At 41.0% G+C, this 22,518-nt stretch overlaps 1 protein-coding gene across 2 annotated transcripts; it reads left to right on the top strand.

Moving 5' to 3' along the window:
- Positions 1-403: 403 nt before the first annotated feature.
- On the top strand, positions 404-21,065 carry LOC110526193 (lysosomal acid phosphatase). 2 transcript variants are annotated; one of them, XM_021606944.2, is made up of 11 exons: positions 407-658; positions 1,181-1,276; positions 8,163-8,249; positions 8,514-8,666; positions 8,807-8,905; positions 9,951-10,040; positions 10,676-10,808; positions 13,945-14,033; positions 14,562-14,668; positions 14,828-15,003; positions 19,887-21,065. In XM_021606944.2, exons 1-11 carry the CDS (start codon positions 572-574, stop codon positions 20,015-20,017), a joined length of 1,248 nt encoding a protein of 415 aa, XP_021462619.2. In that variant the 5' UTR covers positions 407-571; the 3' UTR covers positions 20,018-21,065. The 2 variants fall into 2 exon arrangements, with proteins under 2 accessions (XP_021462620.2, XP_021462619.2); XM_021606945.2 differs by lacking the exon at positions 8,807-8,905 and having other exon boundaries at positions 404-658.
- Positions 21,066-22,518: the final 1,453 nt, after the last annotated feature.

Here is a 22,518-nt window from a genome sequence, read left to right as displayed (position 1 = left end):
AGGAGCAGTGGAGTAGAGATACTAATGGCAGGCATTTATTTCAAGTACAGAGGAATGTTGGGCAGGGGAGAATGGCAGGAAGGGACAGAAGAGAGGAGGCTATATTTACAAGATTAAGGGTGGGACACAGCCAGTTGAATAAGATCCTGCATGTGATAGGAAAGCATCCAACAGGAAAATGTGAGTATTGCCAGGAAACAGAGACCGTGGAGCATGTATTGATACAGCGGGAACATTATTGGAGGGAAAGAGAGAGGATGAGATATAGTATGAGGGAGAAGGGAATACAGGAAATTAGTTTAAATAGTATATTGAGTAGGCACATAATTAGATATAGTCAAATATTTTGTTATCTTTTTTAAGAGCAACGGGGCTGGCAGGTAGGATTTCGGTTCTCCCTGTCTCTGGCCCACACTCCAGTACAGTAGGTGGCGGTAATGCACCATAACGTTGGATGCCAACCGCCGATAAACCCCACCGAAGAAGTTCATCTTTAGCTTGTTTGTGCCTCTATTCTTTATTCTGAATGGTTGTTTTATAGCTACAGTCTTCAACCGACTAGCCGTTGAAGATGAACTCCACTGTATTGCTATTATTGACAATGTTCGTTGTATTAGGCAAAGTTGTTGGAGACAGAAGACTGACATTTGTAACTGTGGTGAGTATGCTAGTTATCTAGCGTATATAGTTGATATGCAAGTTGACTTTTAGCTGAAGTTCGCCAGCTAGGGGAAATAACGTTAGCTAGCAAAACATGTTCTGCTGTTGGCTAGCATTGGCTCTGGTAAACCGTATCGAGTCTGGACAGTTAGTGCTTTGTATCTTGCTAACTTTAAGCTACTAACGATTAACTGTTGCCTGTTTTAGGTCTGTTCAAGCTAACGTTAGTGACTCCATTGACTATTTCACGTAACGTTAACTAACTACGATACTGGATTGTTACTATGTTGAGTTTGCTTTAGTTAAGTGTGGCGATGTTAATGCAAGACAAAATATACATTTATTGAGTTTAGCCTAATTGTGGTGTGGATTTCGCTGAACTTCTTTGCTGCTTGTGCTGGAAATGGAACAGCCCAGCTGTTCAACCAGTTTGTCACTTGCCTAGAATATCATGTTTGGGTGACTTTAATAGATTTTCAATGTTGAACAATGTCTGTATCCTATTACATGTTTTACCTAGCTTTACCGTCATGGTGACCGATCACCTGTCAAAGCCTACCCTACTGATCGCTACCAGGAGAGCTCTTGGCCTCAGGGCTTTGGACAGCTCTCGCAGGTAAAGGCCAAAAATGTATTTTGACTGAATAACACTAGCCTACATTTCAGAACCTGTTTTGCTAACATTCCACTACTTGTACTCAGTGTCATGCTAATGCCATGTTTAGCTTTTAATCTTTTATATTTGACTTGCCAAGTCCATTAACCTTTATTTATTATTAACTCGGCAAGACCGTTAAGAACAAATTCTTCTTCTTCTTATTTTTTTAAAAACTCTGTTTATTAAGTTTTAGACACACACACACACAGACAAGACAAAGCAATATAAATAATATACTCAACTGGAAAAAAAAATACAAATAAAAAAATTGCTTTAAAGATACCATACTTTAGACAAGTTAAACACACCAGGCAGAAGGCTACAGAGGTTAAAGGGCAATCTATAGTACAGGGACAGAACAAACACCTCACCATTGTTCCTGTAAGCAGTCAAGGGATAAGGGTGGAGAAATGCAACCACTCACAGACAGTCATGGCTACAGATCGACCATCCACTGGACCAAAAATAAAGTTTACAATGCTTTAAAATTAAAAAAAATAGAATGATTATTCATGTAGGTGTGAACAAAATATAAAAATAACTGGGGAAAACAAGCTCACACTTCAGTCTCTGCCCGGGCAATATGAACAAGGCTTCCGCGGATCACAATCAATAAGCACATGGACCTTAATGCCCCCCCCAGCAAAAACACAGAGAGAAGCTCCTCCAACCCTTAAGTCACAGGGGGGTCAAATACAGACTTATTTTTGTTTTAATTGGAATGACATCAGAGGATGGACTGTTTAAAGTAAGACCGGAATGGAGCCCAAGCCTCATTAAACAGTTTGGGGTTCCCACGTGAATTGAATTGAATTTTTTCTAGTTTCAGAGAGCACAACACATCCCTCACCCAATATTTATAAGATGGGGGAGCTGCCATCTTCCAGTTCTGTAGTATTAGCCGTCTAGCTAAAAGAGTTGTATAAGCAACAGTGTCCGACTGGATTCTTGATAGGGGGGTACCCATGGGCAGTACTCCAAAAAGGGCTGTAAGGGGAGACGGATCTATAACAGTGTCATATATATCAGAGAAACATTTAAATATGAATTCCCAGAAACCTGACAGTTTGACAGCCCCAAAACATATGCAACAGTGTGGCTGGTTCCACTTTACATCTGACACAGGTAGGATCAAAATCAGAGAATATTCTTCCATGTTTGGCCCCCCGACCAGTGGATACGGTGAACCACCTTGAATTGAATGAGGCTGTGTCTAGTGCTAAAAGAGGACGAGTGCACCCTGTGCAGCACAGATTCCCAGGCGTCTTCCCCAAGTTCATCCCCCAAATCCTTTTCCCATCGAGTCTTTAAAGGCACCAAAGAAGTAAGTCATGAATGATTGCATATACATCTGAAATTGCGCCCCTAGAAAGCTTGTTCAGCTCCAAGATGCTCTCTATAGCTGTATTCGCAGGCCTATTGGGAAATCCAGGTGTGTTAGCTCTGACAAAGTTTCTAGTCTGGAGATAGCGGAAAAAGTGGGATTGGGGGAGATTGAACTTTTTCTGCAGCTGAGAAAAAGAGGCAAATGTGTCATCAAATAATAATTGGGCTAGCGAGGAGAGGCCTAGTGAGTGCCAAATGCCAAAAGCCCCATCATTCAAAGATGGAGGAAATAAAATGTTCTGATTGATTGGGCCTGATAGAGAGAAGCCTCGGGGGCTAAAGGCTAAACGGAACTGATTCCAAATTTTAAGAGACTGCTTTACAATTGGGTTGACACACCTTTTGCCTAGGGACACTGGGAGAGACGAACACAGCACAGAGGAAAGTGCTGCAGGTTTACACGATTCAGACTCCATCTGGACCCAGAGTGATCTAGGGCCAGTAGGATCAGTCTGCAGCCAGTACAAAATGCATGGTATGTTTGATCCAGTGAAATAAAAAAAGATTTTGGAATTAAAATGGGTAAACATTGAAATAAATATAAAAATTTGGGCAACACATTCATTTTAATGACATTAATCCTTCCGATAAGAGAAAGGGGTAGCGAATTCCAAAAAGTAAAAGATTGTTTCAATCTGTCTGCTAGAGCAACAAAGTTTTCCTGAAACAAATTTGAATATTTCCTCGTCACTTTTACTCCCAAGTAAGTGAATTGATCCCGGACAATCCTAAACTGAGAACTTGTGAAAGAGCACTTTAAAGCAGCCTTGTTTACCGGAAAAAGCTGACTCTTGCCTAGATTCAGCTTGTACCCTGAGATTGATCCAAACTTTTTAAGAACAGATAGGGCATGTGGCAATGAGGTATCGGGGTTGGAGATAAACAAAAGGAGGTCGTCAGCATATAGCGAGACTTTCTGCTCCCAGCCCGCCCTGATTATGCCTTGAATGGCATCATTAGAGCGTAGTGCAATGGCGAGAGGCTCGATTGCCAAAGCAAACAACAAGGGGGAGAGTGGGCAACCCTGTCTGGATCCGCGGTGCAAGGGAAAATAGTCAGAGGACAAGTTATTAGTCCGTACCGAAGCCATGGGGGAAAAATAAAGAATCTTTATCCACGCAATGAATTTGGGGCCAAAGCCAAATCTATAAAGGGCAGCTGTTAGGTAATCCCACTCAATGCGGTTAAACGCTTTTTCGGCATCAAGTGAGACCACCACCTCTGGGTCCTCCGAGGCTGGGGAGTACAGTATATTCATAAGGCGCCTAATATTGAAAAATAAATGCCTATTTCTCACAAAGCCAGTCTGGTCAGAGTGTATTACTTGGTGCAGCAAGCCTTTCATACGGATGGCTAAAAGCTTAGCTAGGATTTTGTAATCACAGTTTAAAAGCGAGATTGGGCGATAGGATCCACATTCCAGGGGTCTTTGTTTTTCTTTAGTAGTAATGAAATTGAAGCCTGATAAAGACTAGGCGGTAGCTTTGAAGTATTAAGGCACTCTGCAAATAGTCGAGACAAGAATGGGCAAAGCAGACCAGAAAACGTCCTGTAAAATTCGGTTGGGAAACTGTCCGGACCTGGTGATTTACCACTTTTCATTGCGGACACTGCTGTTGCAATCTCCTCAAGCGTAAATTCTTCTTCTAGACAGTCATGGGAGTCTGTATCAATTGAAGGCATATTCAAGCCATTAAAGAAGGAGTCAATCAGCAAAGGGTCTTGAGGGGATTCAGAGGTGTATAGCGCAGAGTAAAATTGTTTAAATTGATCATTGATCTCTTTATGTATAACTGTGGTGGCACCAGACGGGGTCCTTATTTGTGGGATTAAACGTGAGGCCTCAGATTTACGGATCTGATGCGCAAGGAGTTTACTGGCCTTGTCACCTTGTTCATAGACTTTGTATCGAGCTCGCAAGAGTAACTGTTCAGCTTGCCTGGTAGAAAGCTCATCAAATTCAGATTGGAGTAGTTGGCGCTCTTTATGCAGATGAGAGGAAGGATCCGTAGCATACTTCTCATCCAATGTGGCTATGGACTCGCTCAGGTCCCGAAGTCGCTGGTAGCGAACTCTGTTTTGGTTGGCTGTATAAGAAATAATTTGGCCACGTAGGTATGCTTTGAGAGACTCCCATATGGTAGAGCAGGACATACCTGGTGTTGAATTAGTTTCTAGGAATAAGGTGATTTCAGAAGAAATGAAATTGACAAACTCCTTATCTGAGAGTAAAATGGGGTTGAGACGCCATTGATAACACAGGAGGTCGCTGGGGAAACTCTAGTTCAAGCACTAATGGTGAATGGTCAGAGATAACAATACTCTCGTAAGTACACTGCTGAAGGTTAGGCAGAAGTTTTTTGTCCAAAAAGAAGTAATCAATCCGGGAGTATGTTTGATGAACATGAGAATTAAAGGAATACTGTCTATCTGTAGGATGTAGGAAACGCCAGGCCTCAAACATAGCATATTTCTGAAGAAAGGATTGAATAAGTAGGGCACATTTAGATGGGCCTGTATTTGTTTGTGAGGACTTGTCAAGAACTGGGGACATTTTACAGTTGAAATTCCCCCCTAAAATCAACAAATGAGAATCTAAATTGGGAATAGCAGACAGAAAGGAAGAAATGAAACTTGTGTCATCCCAATTGGGAGCATAAACACTAGCCAAAACAAGAGGGGTAGAAAACAGTTCACCGGTTACTATGACGTATCGTCCCTTAGGATCAGCAATAACCTCAGAAGCTACAAAGGGAGTAGCTTTATCAACCAGAATAGCAGCACCTATTGATTTACTATGAAAGTTTGAGTGGAACACTTGACCAACCCAGTCCTTACGCATCCTAAAATGCTCACCAGTCCTCAAGTGAGTCTCTTGTAGAAATGCAATATTTGCATTCAAACCCTTTAAGTGTGTCAACACCCTCTTACGCTTCACCGGGTTGTTAACCCCTTTGGTGTTCCATGAAATGTACTTGATCACATTATTTCGGCCCCTCTGGGCATTCCCGTTATTCAACCCTGTCATTAGAGCATAGAATGGAAAAGCAATGAGCGCCCAAAACCCCCAGAATAACTTGTCTCAGAGTAATAATGTACGGTGGTAAATGTTTGGAAAAAGTACAGAAAAAAAACAACTAAAAAGACAGAATGACAACATTAGAACTGAACAATTCAACCTGCCCCCCCACCCCCCCATCCCAGACAATACCTCCCCAAACGAGGTACAAGCCTAAATAGAACATGTTCTCTTCGCACAGTATGTCTGTGAGAGTGCGTACTTAAACCTAAACCCACAGTCCCGCTCTTTAAAGTCGCGTTTTGTTAGTGGATCAAGCAGCAAAATAAATAAAATGTATAAAGGCTCTCAGCCAAAAATCTAATTTGAAGTAAGGAAATCGTAGTAAGACAATCAAAAATAATAGTAATTATAATAGTAGTCTAGTTGACGCTGAGACAGCTTACAACCAATACCAAAAAACTACGTGTGCGCAACGTTGAACGTTTGCTGGGCATAAATGACGCTGAAAACTTTTGAAATTAAAGTGAGATCCCAAAAACCGTGTAGCCTCGGGAGACATTTACTGTTTACTGGGTCAATGCAAACGGATGCAGTAAACAAATAACCAAAAATATTTTGAGTCACTGAGACACTGTGTAAACAAACTAAATAGGTGAGCGAGACAGCCTAGAAACACAGGAGTTAAGTAAAGCCTTAATACAATTAAATGAAAATGACTGAATGCTTGTAAGGCACGCACAATAGATGATCAAAACATTAGATCACATCAAATAAGCCTGAATAGTTTCGCCAACAATACAAGACTAGCCTGTTATATCTAAACATAATTGTACCACAGGTGGGTTACTTACTATCCACAGTTCGCAAGCAACAGTTGCTGAACTGTGAGCATGTTCAAGACTTCTTGATGTGACGTTGAATGTGAGCCATAGCCTCATCTGGAGATTCAAATGTGTAGTCTTTACCCTCATGAGATATCCATAAACGGGTCGGGAATCGCAGTCCATACTTCACACTTGGATGGTCCCGAAGTACTCGTTTGGCCTGTCCAAAAGCTGCGTGCTGCCTGGAAACAGTGGGGAGTAGTCCTGGTAGATGGAGAAGCTCTGTCCTTGAAAGCTCAGAGTGGTATTGCGGGCTCGTCGGAGGATCTCCATCTTCTCATGAAAAAAGTGCACTCGAAGAATTATGTCACGGGGCCTCTCCCCATCCCGGGGGTTTGGGCGCAGCAACCGGTGGGCTCGATCAATCAGGGGCTTTTCATCTAAGGCAAGAACATCCTTCACCAGCCCTGAAACGAAATCCGTGGCGCGATGCATTTCCGCTGACTCTGGGACCGATACAAGTCTCAGATTATTGCGGCGAGAGAATCCCTCTAAACTCACACAGCTCTCCTTCACCTTTTTCAAATCCGCAGCTAGGCGTTTAACTTCAGCCTCCAGGGATATAGTTAAGTTGGAGACATTAGTAGCGGAGGTCTCCAGTGCTGCAATCGTTGTAGTGTGTGACGCAGTTGTTGTTTTGAGTAATGTGATTGCCGGCACAGTCTCGTTCCGCAGGATGGTTAAATCTGCTTTTAAAGTATCAGAAACCTCCTGTATTCTGACCTCAATCGTAGCAACCACCTGTGTTTTCATTTCAACTATCTCAGAGCGTAGTAGTTTGATGGCCTCGAATGTTCATTTCAGCGCCGCCAGGCCTCGCCGCACCCCCGGGTAAAGTGTGCGTCCCCGGCCCTAGGACTCAGGAGAGGGCGGTGATGAGAGCGGGTCTTGTAGGCCGGGTTTTCTCAAAGTCATGCTTTTGGCCTTATGCTTGGTCGACATGCTGACATTCGGAAGCAAAGTAGTCTTGGTTTTAACGGAAAGGGATCACCAAATTAATATTTGAAAATAAATATGGTTCTGCTGCAAAATTCACAAACTTTAAGAATACCACAGGAGCAAACGGAAAACACGTCAGTCGCACATGGCGTCCCTCCTATCCCCCTCAAATTCTTATTTTCAATGATGGCCTAGGAACAGTGGGTTAACTGCCTTGTTCAGGGCCAGAAAGACAGATTTGTACTATGTCAGCTCGGTGAATCGAACTTGCAACCTTTCAGTTACTAGCCCAACGCTCTAACCACCCTGCTGCCCAATTAAGAACAAATTCTTATTTACATTGACGGCCTACCGGGAAACAGTGGGTTAACTGCCTTGTTCAGGGGCAGAACAACCGATCTTTACCTTTTCAGCTTGGGGATTCGATCCAGCAACCTTTGTTACTGGCCCAACACTCCAACCACTAGGCTACCTGCCAACTTGATAAGGAGTGGAATGATACCTCAAACTAACTTTTACCCAAGCTAGAATGAGTGTTGAAGAAGGATCCTGATGCACTGACGGGTGTGGTTCTTGCTGTACTAATAGCACACTGTTTCAATGATCCCTACAGGAAGGAATGAGGCAGCACTTTGAGCTGGGACAAGCGCTGCGGAAACGCTATCAGGGTTTTCTCAATGATACCTATGACCGACGTGAGGTAATTTATAGTTTAGTTCCTTGTTGAAACTATGATGGTACTATCTCTGTCACACAATCATTTCAATGGGAAAAGTGAAGATAAAGATTTGCAAATTGTATTGAGTGTATCGCCCATGTTAAACAAACTGTGCACTCTGTCCAAATAATGGACTCTCTTCCTATAATGCACTAGGTCTTGAAGTATGTAAAGCCAGCTCTAGGCTGTAGCCACAACTGCAAAAATAAGTGATAACCACTACCCCTCCTATTGTTCATTGTCTAGATTGCTGTGAGAAGCACAGACTATGACCGGACCTTGATGAGTGCAGAGGCCAACTTGGCTGGATTGTACCCTCCCAATGGATCACAGGTCTTCAACCCAACACTGGAGTGGCAGCCTATTCCTGTTCACACTGTACCCCAGTTTGAGGAGAGGGTGAGCAGGGTGCTGAGGTCTTTGGTGACATCCAAAGATGAACAGCTGCCACAAAATAAATTCTGAATATGACTGTTTTAAAGAATAAGTTATTGGCTACCTCCATACTAATGTTTCCATCTAAAATGTATTTATTTCAGCTTTTGTCGTTTCCCATTCCGGGTTGCCCTCGTTATAAAATCCTCATGAATGAGACAGAACACTCAGAAAAGTACCTCAACGTGACATTTCTATACAAAGTAAGTGTCACTGAAATTAAGGCGAAGACTGGCTAATGAGGCTAGATACTTATTCCTTTGAATAGGGATTACCTTTTCGTTAACTGTCTATGGTTTGAGGCACAAACCGTTAGTACATCTGTATTTTTGTTCGTCACACGCAGTATCAAAGGCAGCTCTGGGTCGATTTTGACAAAACTTCTGTGAATTATGCATCTTGCCAGAGATCTGCATTTACAAAATTAAACTGATTGGCCAGATGGTGGCGCTATAACAAGTGATTGAAAATGCTAACTTTGAAAGGTCACGCCCCAACTAACCCCGTTTGACCTAAAGTCATGAAATAATGGACATGGTTGCCTCTCCTCACAAGGATCAAATTTGCTTCAGGGACCCAAGATGAATTTTCTGCCACTAAGACTTTTTTGAAAAACACTATTCTGTCACCGATTGACGATCTGCAAGAAACATGATATGTGGCCTCTATGGACAAAGGTCTCTCAATGCAATACTTTCCAGACTAGTACCTAAAACAACATGGCCGCTATTGCCCAGTAAACATTCATATGGGCGTGGTCTGGCACATAAATTCATATAAATCAGTCAAGGATATTTGTGTTTAACAACATTTAGTACAAATGTTGCAAACACTGTCAAGACTCAACATATACAATAACATTCATATTGGCCACAAGGTGGCCCTAGAATGGGCACGTTTACATCTCTTGATCTGTTTGACTCCGAGTGATAATTAGGTACACGTGCTCAGGGATACAAGTCTAGCTAACCCACGTGATATTTCAGATACCACTTGCCCGATTTTGACGAGACTTGGGTGAATAATGCGTCTTGCCATAGAGATCCGTCATTTACAAAATTACACTGATTGGCCTAGGGGGCGCTGCATAATTTGTGGGGGATGGCATGTTTGCTGTTGCCTTGTTTCTACCTTGTTTTGAATTTCTTCTCCATCACTTGCCAACCACACATGTTGGCACAGCTCATCAGTCTTAACTTTGAATGCCCCTTGTCTAGATTATCATTGTTTGATCCTTTGCTCTTACAGGACTTAATAACGATGATACAGGAGAGAACTGGTCTGAAGAACACCAATATTGAGACTGTTTGGAGTGTCTATGACACCCTGTTCTGTGAGGTAAGAAGCTTATATTACCTATGATAGCTATAATTCCTTACAGTTTTATCACTTTGCTTACTATCCATGCCGAATATATTTTTTGCGACATGTTACAGAATTTCCACCGTACAGTTTGCCATAAATCATGCAGATTAAGTGAATGTTTAACTTTTATGTTAGTATGGGAAATGTTACCACAGGCAAAATTTTAGCTAGTGAGGAACCACAGTGGTTTATGAAAGTGAAAATAGAACTGTGAGCTGGTGCTGTGGCTACTCAGCCTTATGACTGTTGAGAGGTGTGGGAAATCATGTAAATGTAAAGCCATGTAAAGACATTTGGAAATGGTTGGGGAGACACAAATGCAGCAATGTGGTCAGATTGTCTCCGGCCAGATCAAAACAATTATTTGTATATCAAGAAATGTGTTCAATAAGAAATTTAGCCTATATCTACTTTCATTTTATTGGTGGTAACCTTGTTTTATTCGATGTTCTACACTGTAATGGTAGCAATATCATGCTATTTTACTTTAGAGACAACAGCATGTAGATTGGATTATTTTACAAACATTGTTGTGTAATTTCACCTTGATGCAGTGTCATGATTTATATTGGGCTTTTAGTTTTCATTCTCCATCCATGTAATTTCAGGCAAGGCACAACATGACCGCTCCTGACTGGGTGACCCCTAACATCATGGATGATCTGAGAAAGCTCAAGGACTTTGGCTTTGAAATCATGTTTGAGGTCTACAAGCATCAGGAGAAAAGCCGGCTCCAAGGAGGTAATGCCAACTGTCAGAATGGGAAGGGCAGAAACTTGTTTTAGCCTAGCTATCTACATTCCCTTTGTATGTGCTATTTAGTGATGGCCAAGGCTGCGGAGCTGTAGGTAACTGTCCTGTCCCACCTCTCTGGTTTCCTTTTCCCCACACCTGGGCCCAGTTTTTCAAAAGTTCTATCTGGATTTCGCCTGTCGGATAGGTTTAAATGCATAGAAATGGAATGAATAGAAGAGACATGTGGTGGAAATTCTACCTTTAACTAATAATGAGGAGAGGCAAAGTCAATAATCAAAATATCAATTTTATTAACTTATTATAATAAGAGGCTGGTTACACCACACAGGTGAAATGGAGTGAGAGCCTCCTGTACAAAGAGTACCCGGCCTTATATAGTCAAGTTATCCCATTCAAGCATCTGCAAAAACACGTGACCCTGTGTACAGTGCCTTGCAAAGTATTCATCCCCCTTGGCGTTTTTCCTATTTTATTGCATTACAACCTGTAATTTAAATAGATTTTTATTTGGATTTCAAAATAGTCCAAATTGGTGAAGTGAAATGAAAAATATAACTTGTTAAAAAATATTCTGACATTTTTTGATACAAAAAATGGAAAAGTGGTGCATGCATATGTATTCAACCCCTTTGCTATGAAGCCCCTAAATAAGATCTGGTGCAACCAATTACCTTCAGAAGTCATAATTAGTTAGGTTGCACACAGGTGGACTTTATTTAAGTGTCACATGATCTCAGTGTTCTGAAAGGCCCCAGAGTCTGCAATACCACTAAGCAAGGGGCACCACCAATCAAGCGGCACCATGAAGACCAAGGAGCTCTCCAAACAGGTCAAGGACAAAGTTGTGGAGAAGTTCAGATCAGGGTTGGGTTGTAAAAAATTTTTAAAAACTTTGAACAACCCACGGAGTACCATTTAAATCCATTATTAAGAAATGGAAAGAATACGGCACCACAACAAACCTCTCGAGAGAGCCGCCCACCAAAACTCACAGACCAGGCAAGGAGGGCATTAATCAGAAAGGCAACAAAGAGACCAAATATAACCCTGAAGGAGCTGCAAAGCTCCACAGTGGAGATTGGAGCCGTACACTCCGCAGAGCTGGGCTTTAATGAAGAGTGGCCAGAAAAAAAGCCATTGTTCAAAGAAAAAAATAAGCAAACACGTTTGGTGTTCGCCAAAAGGAATGTGGCAGACTCCCCAAACATGTGGAAGAAGGTACTCTGGTCAGATGAGACTAAAATGTATCTTTTTGGCCATCAAGGAAAACACTATGTCTGGTGCAAACCCAACACCCCTCATCACCCCGAGAACAACATCCCCACAGTGAAGCATGGTGGTGGTAGCATCATGCTGTGGGGATGTTTATCCATCGGCAGGGACTGGAAAACTGGTCAGATTTCAAGGAATGATGGACGGCACTAAATACAGGGAAATTCTTGAGGGAAACTTGTTTCAGTCTTCCAGAGATTTGAGACCGAGACAGAGATTCACCTTCCAGCAGGACAATGACCCTAAGCATACCGCTAAAGCAACACTTGAGTGGTTTAAGGGGAAACATTTCAATGTCTTGGAATGGCCTAGTCAAAGCCCAGACCTCAATCCAATTGACAATCTGTGGTATGACAAAGATTGCTGTACACCAGCAGAACCCATCCACCTTGAAGGAGCTGGAGCAGTTTTGCTTTTGAAGAATGGGCAAAAATCCCAGTGGCTAGATGTGCCAAGCTTATAGAGACACCCTAAGAGCCACGCAGCTGTAATTACTGCAAATGGTGGCTCTATAAAGTTTTGACTTTGGGGGGGTGAACAGTTATGCACACTCAAGTTTGTTTCAATTTTTTTTTAAATGTGCATCTTCAAAGTGGTAGGCGTGTTGTGTAAATCAATTGATACAACCCCCCCCAAAAAAATATATTTTCATTGCAGGTTGTAAGGCAACAAAATTGGAAAAATTCCAAGGGGGGTGAATACTTTCGCAAGCCAGTGTGTGTGTGTGTGTGTGTGTATGAAGGGAGACAACTGGGTGAAAAGGTTGCCTCTGTCTGTTGCAACTGAGTGAGGACAATCGGGACCAGAATGACAGAGGAAGTATGTCTGGAGTTACTTCCTAACAGTAGCTCAACGGTTCCCCCATATTGGGCAAGCAAGTGCCTTTAACTGACGGCCCAGATTATGTATGGTCGTACTGGTCACACACACGCACAAAACATTAATATTTAGCCCAGAAACAGGCTCCAAACAGAATAGCTTTATCGTTGGTGTGCAGGATATAACCTTTACTGTCTCCAGCTAACTTAAGAGGAACCAGTCTGTTTCTGTCAATTCTTGGCTGAGTGCCCAGACATCATGGGGTCATTCTACACACACAGAACAATTAGAACAAGCCTCTATTAATGCGCACACACTTTTCTATTTTATGAGTTTAAAGAAATGAACTCAAGCACAATGCCTAGGCTTAAAGACAGTTATTTTAGTACAAAAGCATTAGTAAGGTTTAACAGAAAATGCCTTCACACAAATCCTTGGCCACATGAGAGAAATGTGACCATTTGCACAAATTATCCTAAAATCACAAAATAAACGAGGTTGTGTTGTCTTACAATAACTTCAAAACAATGGTATTAAATTATGTAGAATACTATCATTCTGTGCTCTTGCAGACATTGATTCAGCTTTGATCTTACTTTGGTAAACAAGCACCATTTGCCAGAGTAGCCTGTTCTCTACGGGTAGAGCACAGACTGTGCGTAAAGTAGAGGGTCCTGCACATGCGCAGAAGTTTCGGGTAATTTATCTGTCGGGAAGAGGGGTCCATAAAAGTTGGATCGGCAGCAAGTCCGTTTAGCTATTGCAATTATTCATATGGCCATCAAATATATGGAAGAGGGACTAGAGATTTGAATATGCACTCATACATCTTTGAGTTGAGCATACTAAGCCATACGGTTAAACTACTTTGCACATCATCGAGATAAGAGTAACCCCACACCCACCATTTGATGTCAGCTGATGTTTTATGTAATGCCAATAGCACTGAAGGAATGAGATAAGAGATGGTAAATCTTCTCATTGTCTAGATAACTGCTCACTTATATGCTTTTACTACTCCATCAAATAGGTGTCCTATTGGGTTCCATTGTAAATAACATCTCAGAGTCTGCACTTCCCGACTCTAATCGCCGTCTGAAGATGATGATGCTCTCTGCGGTAAGCTTTTAAATCTTGTCCATGATCTCCTTTTTATGTGGATGCTTTAGCCTGTTTGCTGGAAATTGTTCATCTAATGCAGGGACGGGTAACTGGTGGCTCATGCAGCCGGTGGCCCCTGTTTTGTAGGCCCGCGGATCAATTTAAATTTTGGGGGAGGAGAACTCAATCGGGGTCTCAACTTACTGTTTAGAGTTAGAATAATAAAATACACATGGTGGACTTCTGAAATTTGGTTGTGCATCAGCTGTCACTCAATTAGCCCATGTTAGCAATTTGTTTGTTTGTTATAATTTAGTCTAGTGGCCAGTCATCTAAACTTGTGGTAAGCATGGCCAAATTATCGACCGGGGTGGGGCCATTGCTCCGCCCCATGGAAAAATGTATAGAATTGCAGGGGGAGGGGGGGGGGCTGTGTAACTGTGGCCACTCATGATTTGTTTGTTGTTGTATGTGTGTGTATGGCCCCCACCCCCATCAAAGTTGCCTATCCCTAATCCAATGCTTGAGTCTTGTGTTACTTTTCAGCATGACACCACCATTGTGGCTTTGCAGTCGAGTTTGAGTATCTTCAATGGAAAGCAGCCACCCTATGCCTCCTGCCACATATTTGAACTCTACCAGGAAGACAACGGGTAGGTTGTACTGTGATGGAATAAGACCCAAATAGCTATTCCAAGCTTTATGTAGTTATACTGTATTATCTCGAATAAGCTAAATTCAGTCAAAATAAATATATATCCGATTTTGAGATCTGCTGTCCGTCTGATATAGAAAGTTTAACTCCTCTTTAGATCATTCACAGTGGCCATGTTTTACCGCAATGACACCAGAAGAGCGCCTTACCAACTGGCTGTACCTAGCTGTGACCTCTTCTGCCCCCTGGAGGACTTTGTGCGCCTCACCAAACCATCCATCCCAGAGGATTGGGGCAAGGAGTGCATGGTCCAGTCTCCTAGAAAGGATAAAGGTATGATGGCCGTTTGATGAAGAGCCTTGAAGCCATAGAATGTTTAACACTTTAAAGGAATACTTCAGGATTTTGTCAGAAGCCATTTATCTACTTCCCCAGTGTAAGATGAACTTGTGGATACAATTTTTATGTCTCTGTGTGCAGTTTGAAGAAAGTTGCTCACTAGCGTTACCCATAGACTTCCAGTCATTGCACTAACGCTAGTTAGCATTGGCTTGCAAAACTACCTCCTACTTCCTTCATACTAGACACACAAAATTGTATCCACAAGTTCATCTGACTCTGGGGAAATAGATAAAGGGACAAAATCTCGAAGTATCCCTTTAATTAAAAAGATGCAAGAAAGAAGATTTTGACACCCACTGTCTCTGATTGTTCTGAAATGGTTTCTGTAGTTAGAAATGGAAAAGATAAGCATTCAGTCGACATTATTTTGTTGAAATATCATTTGATCTCAGAAATTAGCCTAATTAAATTGCACCTCCCCTCTGCGCATACCTCGTCTATCTCTATCTGCTTAAGCACGGTTCATGACACTGTTCACACCCCTCTTGTTGGTGGAGAGAACATTTCAGGTTTAACACTAATTTTCTTGCAATTCTATACATTTTGCCATGTGTATTCATGGGATATTTGAGTGACTCAAACATTACAAAATCTATGGGTTAAAAAACATTAGCTGGCATGAGCTACTTGATTTTTACGTTTCTGACAAGTTATAAATGGCTCTAACGTTTGTCAGTCATTACATGAGAAACAGATGATGCACTACCCATTTTTGAAATTGCACCTTTTGCGTTCTACTATTACAACTTTAAAGAGCAAGTTCAAAGATGCAGTAAGTTCCTGTTAATGCCAGTATGTATGATGGGACATAAATTAAACGGGCCTATTTATATAAAGAATGTGAATTCTGAGGGCAGAAATGATTAAATATTAAAGCATTACACCTCTCACTAAAGGCATCAGTCATACAAAAGGTATTCTTAAATTCAAACTGGTTCTCTAGCAAATTAGTAAGTATGTCTCACCCCATGTTCAAGAATGGCCTGTTTTCCCTTTATTCAGATTATAACCGCTCACTTTCGGTTATTTGAAAACGAAATTATCTCCAAAATGTCATTTTTTTAAACCAACCTTAGAAAGTTGCCATTTCAGTTTAATCACCCTGAAAAGAGACCAAATAATACAAAAATATTGTGGTTGAACTCAAATATACTAATTGGGGAGTTACGTCACACATGCAGTTAACACAGATATATGGAAATGTCTGCTCTACCCAAAATTACAACCTAATTGCAGCATTACCGCAAAAAAAGGAAGAGGCACGTGGAAGGGGGAAAAAGTAAGGAACTTCTCTGTTGGCCCTGCATTAACGACCAAAATTGGTTAAAGAAAATTGTGATCAATTTAGATATACCATTTTCAATTAAGGACCAAAAAATGGGCAGCTATGCCATATAAAATGCTAAATAGTTGAGATTTTTTTATGTACAGTGGCTTGCGAAAGTATTCACCCCCTTTGGCATTTTTCCTATTTTGTTGCCTTACGACCTAGAATTAAAATTGATTTTTGGGGGTGTTTGTTTCAATTGATTTACACAACATGCCTACCACTTTGAAGACGCTAAATATTTTTTATTGTGAAATGAACAAGAATTAAGACAAAAAAACAGAACTTGAGAGCCAACTTTTGCAGCAATTACAGCTGCAAGTCTCTTGGGGTATGTCTCTAAGCTTGGCACATCCAGCCACTGGGATTTTTGCCCATTCTTCAAGGCAAAACTGCTCCAGCTCCTTCAAGTTGGATGGTTTCTGCTGGTGTTCAGCCATCTTTGTCATACCACAGATTGTCAATTGGATTGAGGTCTAGGCTTTGACTAGGCCATTCCAAGACATTGAAATGTTTCCCATTAAACCACTCAAGTGTTGCTTTAGCAGTATGCTTAGGGTCATTGTCCTGCTGGAAGGTGAATCTCTGTCTCGGTCTCAAATCTCTGGAAGACTGAAACAGGTTTCCCTCAAGAATTTCCCTGTATTTAGTGCCGTCCATCATTCCTTGAAATATGACCAGTTTCCCAGTCCCTGCCGATGGATAAACATCCCCACAGCATGATGCTACCCACCATGCTTCACTGTGGGGATGTTGTTCTCGGGGTGATGAAGGGTGTTGGGTTTGCGCCAAACATAGTGTTTTCCTTGATGGCCAAAAAGATCAATTTTAGTCTCATCTGACCAGAGTACCTTCTTCCACATGTTTGGGGAGTCTGCCACATGCCTTTTGGCGAACACCAAAGTGTTTGCTTATTTTTTTCTTTGAACAATGGCATTTTTCTGGCTACTCTTCATTAAAGCCCAGCGGAGTGTACGGCTTAAAGTGATCCTATGCACACAGGTACTCTAATATCCGCTGTGGAGCTTTGCAGCTCCTTCAGGGTTATTTTTGGTCTCTTTGTTTCCTCAGTGATTAAAGCCCTCCTTCTGTTTGGAGAGCTCCTTGGTTTTCATGGTGCCGCTTGATTGGTGGTGCCCCTTGCTTAGTGGTGTTGCAGACTCTGGGGCCTTTCAGAACAGGTGTGTGTGTATATGCCCAGTTTGGACATTTTCACTTAGGGGTGTACACACTTTTGTTGCCAGCGCTTTAGACATTAATGGCTGTGTTGAGTTATTTTGAGGGGACAGCAAAGTTACACTGTTATACAAGTTGTACACTCACTACTTTACATTGTAGCAAAGTGTCATTTCTTCAGTGTTGTCACATGAAAAGATATACTCGAATATTTACAAAAATGTGAGGGGTTTACTCACGTTTGTGATATACTGTATATATTGCACACAGGTGGACTTCAATTGTGACTCCTGAAGGAAAAACACCAAGGGGGATTAATAATTTGGCACGGCACTGTACTGATTCCATGGCACATGGTTTATGAATTGACATGCAAAACGACACCGGATTCAAAACTTTTAATTATTTTACAGAATTATTGTAACCAGTAGAATGCTATATACTACCGTTCAAAAGTTTGGGGTCACTTACATACAGGAAATTAGTTGCAAAATAAATAGGAAATTATGTTTTTTAATAGAAATAGTAATTGTGTCCTTCAAACTTTGGCTTCGTCAAAGAATCCTCCATTTACAGCAGTTATAGCCTTGCAGATCTTTTACATTCTAGTTGTCAATTTGTTGAGGTAATCTGAAGAGATTTCGCCCCATGCTTCCTGAAGCACCTCCCACAAGTTGAATGGGCTTGATGGGCACTTCTTACGTACCATACGGTCAAGCTGCCCCCACAACAGCTCAATAGGGTTGAGATCTGATGACTGCTGGCCACTCCATTATAGACGGAATACCAGCTGACTGTTTCTTCCCTAAATAGTTGTTGTATAGTTTGGAGCCATACTTTGGGCCATTGTCCTGTTGTAGGAGGAGATTGGCTCCAATTAAACACCGTCCACAGTATATGGCATGGCGTTGCAAAATGGAGTGATAGCCTTCCTTCTTCAAGATCCCTTTTACCCTGTACAAAATCCCCCACTTTACCACCACCAAAGCACCCCCAGACCATCACATTGCCTCAACCATGCTTGACAGATGGCGTCAAGCATTCCTCTAGCATCACAAATATTTTTCTTTGTGATCCAAACACCTCAACTTAGATTTCTATCAATAACACTTTTTTTCCAATCTTCCACTGTCTGTTCTTCTGCCCATCTTACAATTTTATTTTTTGGGGCCAGTCTGAGAGATGGCTTTTTCTTTGCAACTCTGCCTAGGTCAGTCGCCTCTTCACTATTGACTTTGAGACTGGTGTTTTGCGGGTACTATTTAATGAAGCAGCCAGTTGAGGACTTGTGAGGCATCTGTTTCTCAAACTAGACAGTAATGTACTTGTGCTCTTGCTCAGTTGTGCACTGGGGCCTCCCACTCCTCTTTCTATCCTGGTTAGAGCCAGTTTGCGCTGTTCTGTGAAGGGAGTAGTACACAGCGTTTTACGAGATCCTAAGTTTCTTGGCAATTTCTTGCATGGAATAGCCTTCATTTCTCAGAACAAGAATAGACTGACGAGTGTCAGAAGAAAGGTCTTTGTTTCTGGCCATTTTGAGCCTGTAATCGAACCCACAAATGCTGATGCTCCAGATACTCAACTAGTCTAAAGAAGTCCAGTTTTATTGCTTCTTTAATCAGAACAACAGTTTTCAGCTGTGCTAACATAATTGCAAAAAGGTTTTCAAATGATCAATTTGAAATGATAAACTTTAGCTAACACAACGTGCCATTGGAACACAGGAGTGATGGTTGCGGATAATTTGCCTATGTAGATATTCCATAAAAATCAGCTGTTTCCAGCTACACTAGTAATTTACAACATTAACAATGTCTACATTTTATTTCTGAACAATTTGATATTTTAATGGACCAAAAAAAGTATTTTCTTTCTAAAACAAGGACAATTCTAAGTGACTCAACTTTTGAACAAATGTATGTATATTATTTTTTTTTTTTTTTTACCCCTAAAAAATAATATATGGGGGATTGGAAAGGATGCAGACAATTACATTGATGGAAGCTACAAACTATCTGCAATGTTAAAGCTGAGCCACCACCTAGAAATTTGGGAAAAAAGAGGACATTTGGACAATATATTTATTAAATATATGAATTCTATAAATTGGCCAATTTTGGGTGCAATTAGCTGAGTTTTTTTCAGAGAAATTATATTGCAACAAAATAAAGTTGCAGGAATGCTTATGTTTCTAGCTGCAGGAACTATTTCAGAACACTTTGAGATGTTGGGTGTCATGGCTTGCTGAAATGACATGGAACGACTAATATTGTGTGTTTGTCATATCTACTGTCTTCTTTGGTCTCATCAGAGGTGGTCATCGGACTAGCAGTTTGTGGCTGTTTGCTCTTCCTCCTTATCGTCCTCCTGCTCGCTGTGCTTTGTCGGCAACGTGATCCCTCCAACGGATACAGTCAGATTCACACTGAGATTGAGTCTTGACAAATGTTCAAACTCCACCATAGGCAGGATTCATGGGATAGTGAAGATGTTTGAATGCCTCAGTTCTGCCCTCTGGTGGGGGTGCAGGAAAAGGGAACACTGGACTGCTTTTAGTGCAACTTTTATTTTTAAAATATTTCCTGCAAAGTGGACTGTGGCCTTTTACCAAAAATGCACAGAAACTTACTTGAGGGGACAAAGATTATCTAGTCCTCTAGTCATCTGTTGTCATGGTAAGTATTCCTAAGCTTGTAAATGAAGTCGGCTACTGGATTTGGACAACTGCCTTTTTAATGTTTTCAAATACTACTTGTACTCATTTTACTCACGGGTCCAAGTCACCTATCCAGCGTTCTTACAAAATGTGGACCACTGGATGCTTCATGCTTGTTTGATTCTCCCTTTGAAGAATAATGATCATTGTGACACTGAACCTGAGGACTGCTTGTGCTTCATTCTCTCCAAGGAACAGATTTTGTCCAACACTGTACTGAGCATTCTTCTAGCAAGTAATTTTATAAAGAATGCTATTTATTTCCCCTGGTGGTGACTGTCATGGTACTTGGAGAAGCCTTCACATCACGGTACTCTTGGTGAAGGCTTTGCTCTATATGTCAGAGGAACTTACTAACAAGCCTGTCATGCTTTGTGCCTTGGGCTGTTAGATTCCATTTAAGGCACAGCAATTCATTTATTTGCTGAAAGTGCTACATGTATCTGTCACTGCCCTCGTTCTGCTCTTTTAAAACTGCCTCTGTTGTTTAGTTTAAGCACAAGTGATTACTTTTTAATCTGCATCAGTTTTCTCACCCCCCCTCCCAAAAAAAGTTAAAATAAATAATACCTTTCTAAATTAGAGTGCAGAGTTCACAAACTGAGGAGGCTCTCCATCAAACAAGTCAGAGTATTTCAAGCAGATACTGTATTCTTAAATTAGTGCTGAGCGATTAGTGCTTTTTGAGGTAGTTTTGGTTGTATTTTTTTAAACCTTTAAATGCCTAATGGGTTGAATGCTGTAACGCTAAATAAACAATTAATGAAAGTCCAATGTTTGTAGTGACTGCTTATTAGACATTTATTTACATGACTTTACTATAAAATATTTCAGTTTTATATATTACATTAGATTTTATTTGACTATTTAATTCTGTCATCTCAGCTCTATACAAAATAAAACTAAAGTCCACAATGTTGGTAGGGACTGTAGATTACTGCTTATCACTTATTAACCATAATGCATTCTATAATGATACTATAATACAATATTTCAATTCTGTATATTTTATTTGACTTTCATTTCTATAGAGCTGCTGCCTATGCTGTCTGACAATCACTTTTAGTAGTTAAGTAAATAAGGTATACTTTTATGACTGAACACGAACTATTAATCACTTAGATCTATTTTCATGTAGAGATACCTTGAAGCAACTGCTCGCTATCCCTCTCGAGAGCCCATTCTTCTGTCTTTTCTCTCTCTCCATGTCTTCCCCACACTAACCTAATGCAGCTGGTGTAATAGAAACACAGACCAGATAAGTTGGCTTTATCACCCGAGAAACGGCGCAATGTGCATGTTGAGCTCAGGGGGGAAAAAGCACAATTGAACTAATTAGTTAAAAATAACCGACATGTCGGTTAATCGCTTAGCGCTGGCTGTAGTTTAATTTGCATGTGTTCATCCCATTGCGTTTTCATGGGCAATTACTAATTATAATGGTGCCTATTGTTGAACCAGATGTCTGGTTAAAGTTGTCCAACTGATTTTTGCATACACCATGGGGTCCAAATCATGTCTCAATTTTAACACATCGCTGCAGTCGAGCTGTACATCATTTATGTGTATTGACAGACTGGAGAGTAATTCTGATCTGTAATATGTTGTGCTAACAGTCATAAATAATGGGTTTCACCATAGTGCTTGAATTATTGCAACAATACTTTGAGATTGTTTGCCTTTACGCTTGCAATGCTGTTTAACATTAATGCTTTTATGTCCTGATATGCTGGAAATTAGTTGTAAGCATTTTATGCGCTGGGAATTCGCAAGGCTTTATTTGAGTCACTGTTGATGTTTGGATTGCTTAAACTGCATTTTGAGTATTTTAGTATTTTTTTTTTTTATCAATAGTCTTATTTCACTTTTTTTCATTTTTAATTAAGTTCCATTCTTAAAATGATTTGGGCTAGTACTTGTTCCGAGACGTAGGGGAATATACAGGTGACTGACGAAATAAAGTTAAGTAATAGGGCGTTGGGTCACCACGAGGTGACAGAATCGCTTCAATGCGTCTTGGCATAGATTCTACAAGGGTGGAATTTACCCAAGTGGAGCCCGAGTAAATGGAACGTACAGTAATATCCTTTAAATGCAAATTTCTTTCTGCGTGTTCTGACCTTGACTTTAAGCATGAAAATTGCATGCGATTCACCCGCTATTCGTTTTGGGTGGAGATCAAAGAAATGAACGTGTATCGGTGTGTCTACAGATACTGTATTCTTAC

The sequence above is a fragment of the Oncorhynchus mykiss genome, chromosome 6 (assembly GCF_013265735.2).
Source record: "Oncorhynchus mykiss isolate Arlee chromosome 6, USDA_OmykA_1.1, whole genome shotgun sequence".
NCBI lineage: Eukaryota > Metazoa > Chordata > Actinopteri > Salmoniformes > Salmonidae > Oncorhynchus > Oncorhynchus mykiss.
This window is presented reverse-complemented; position numbering and strand designations above follow the sequence as displayed.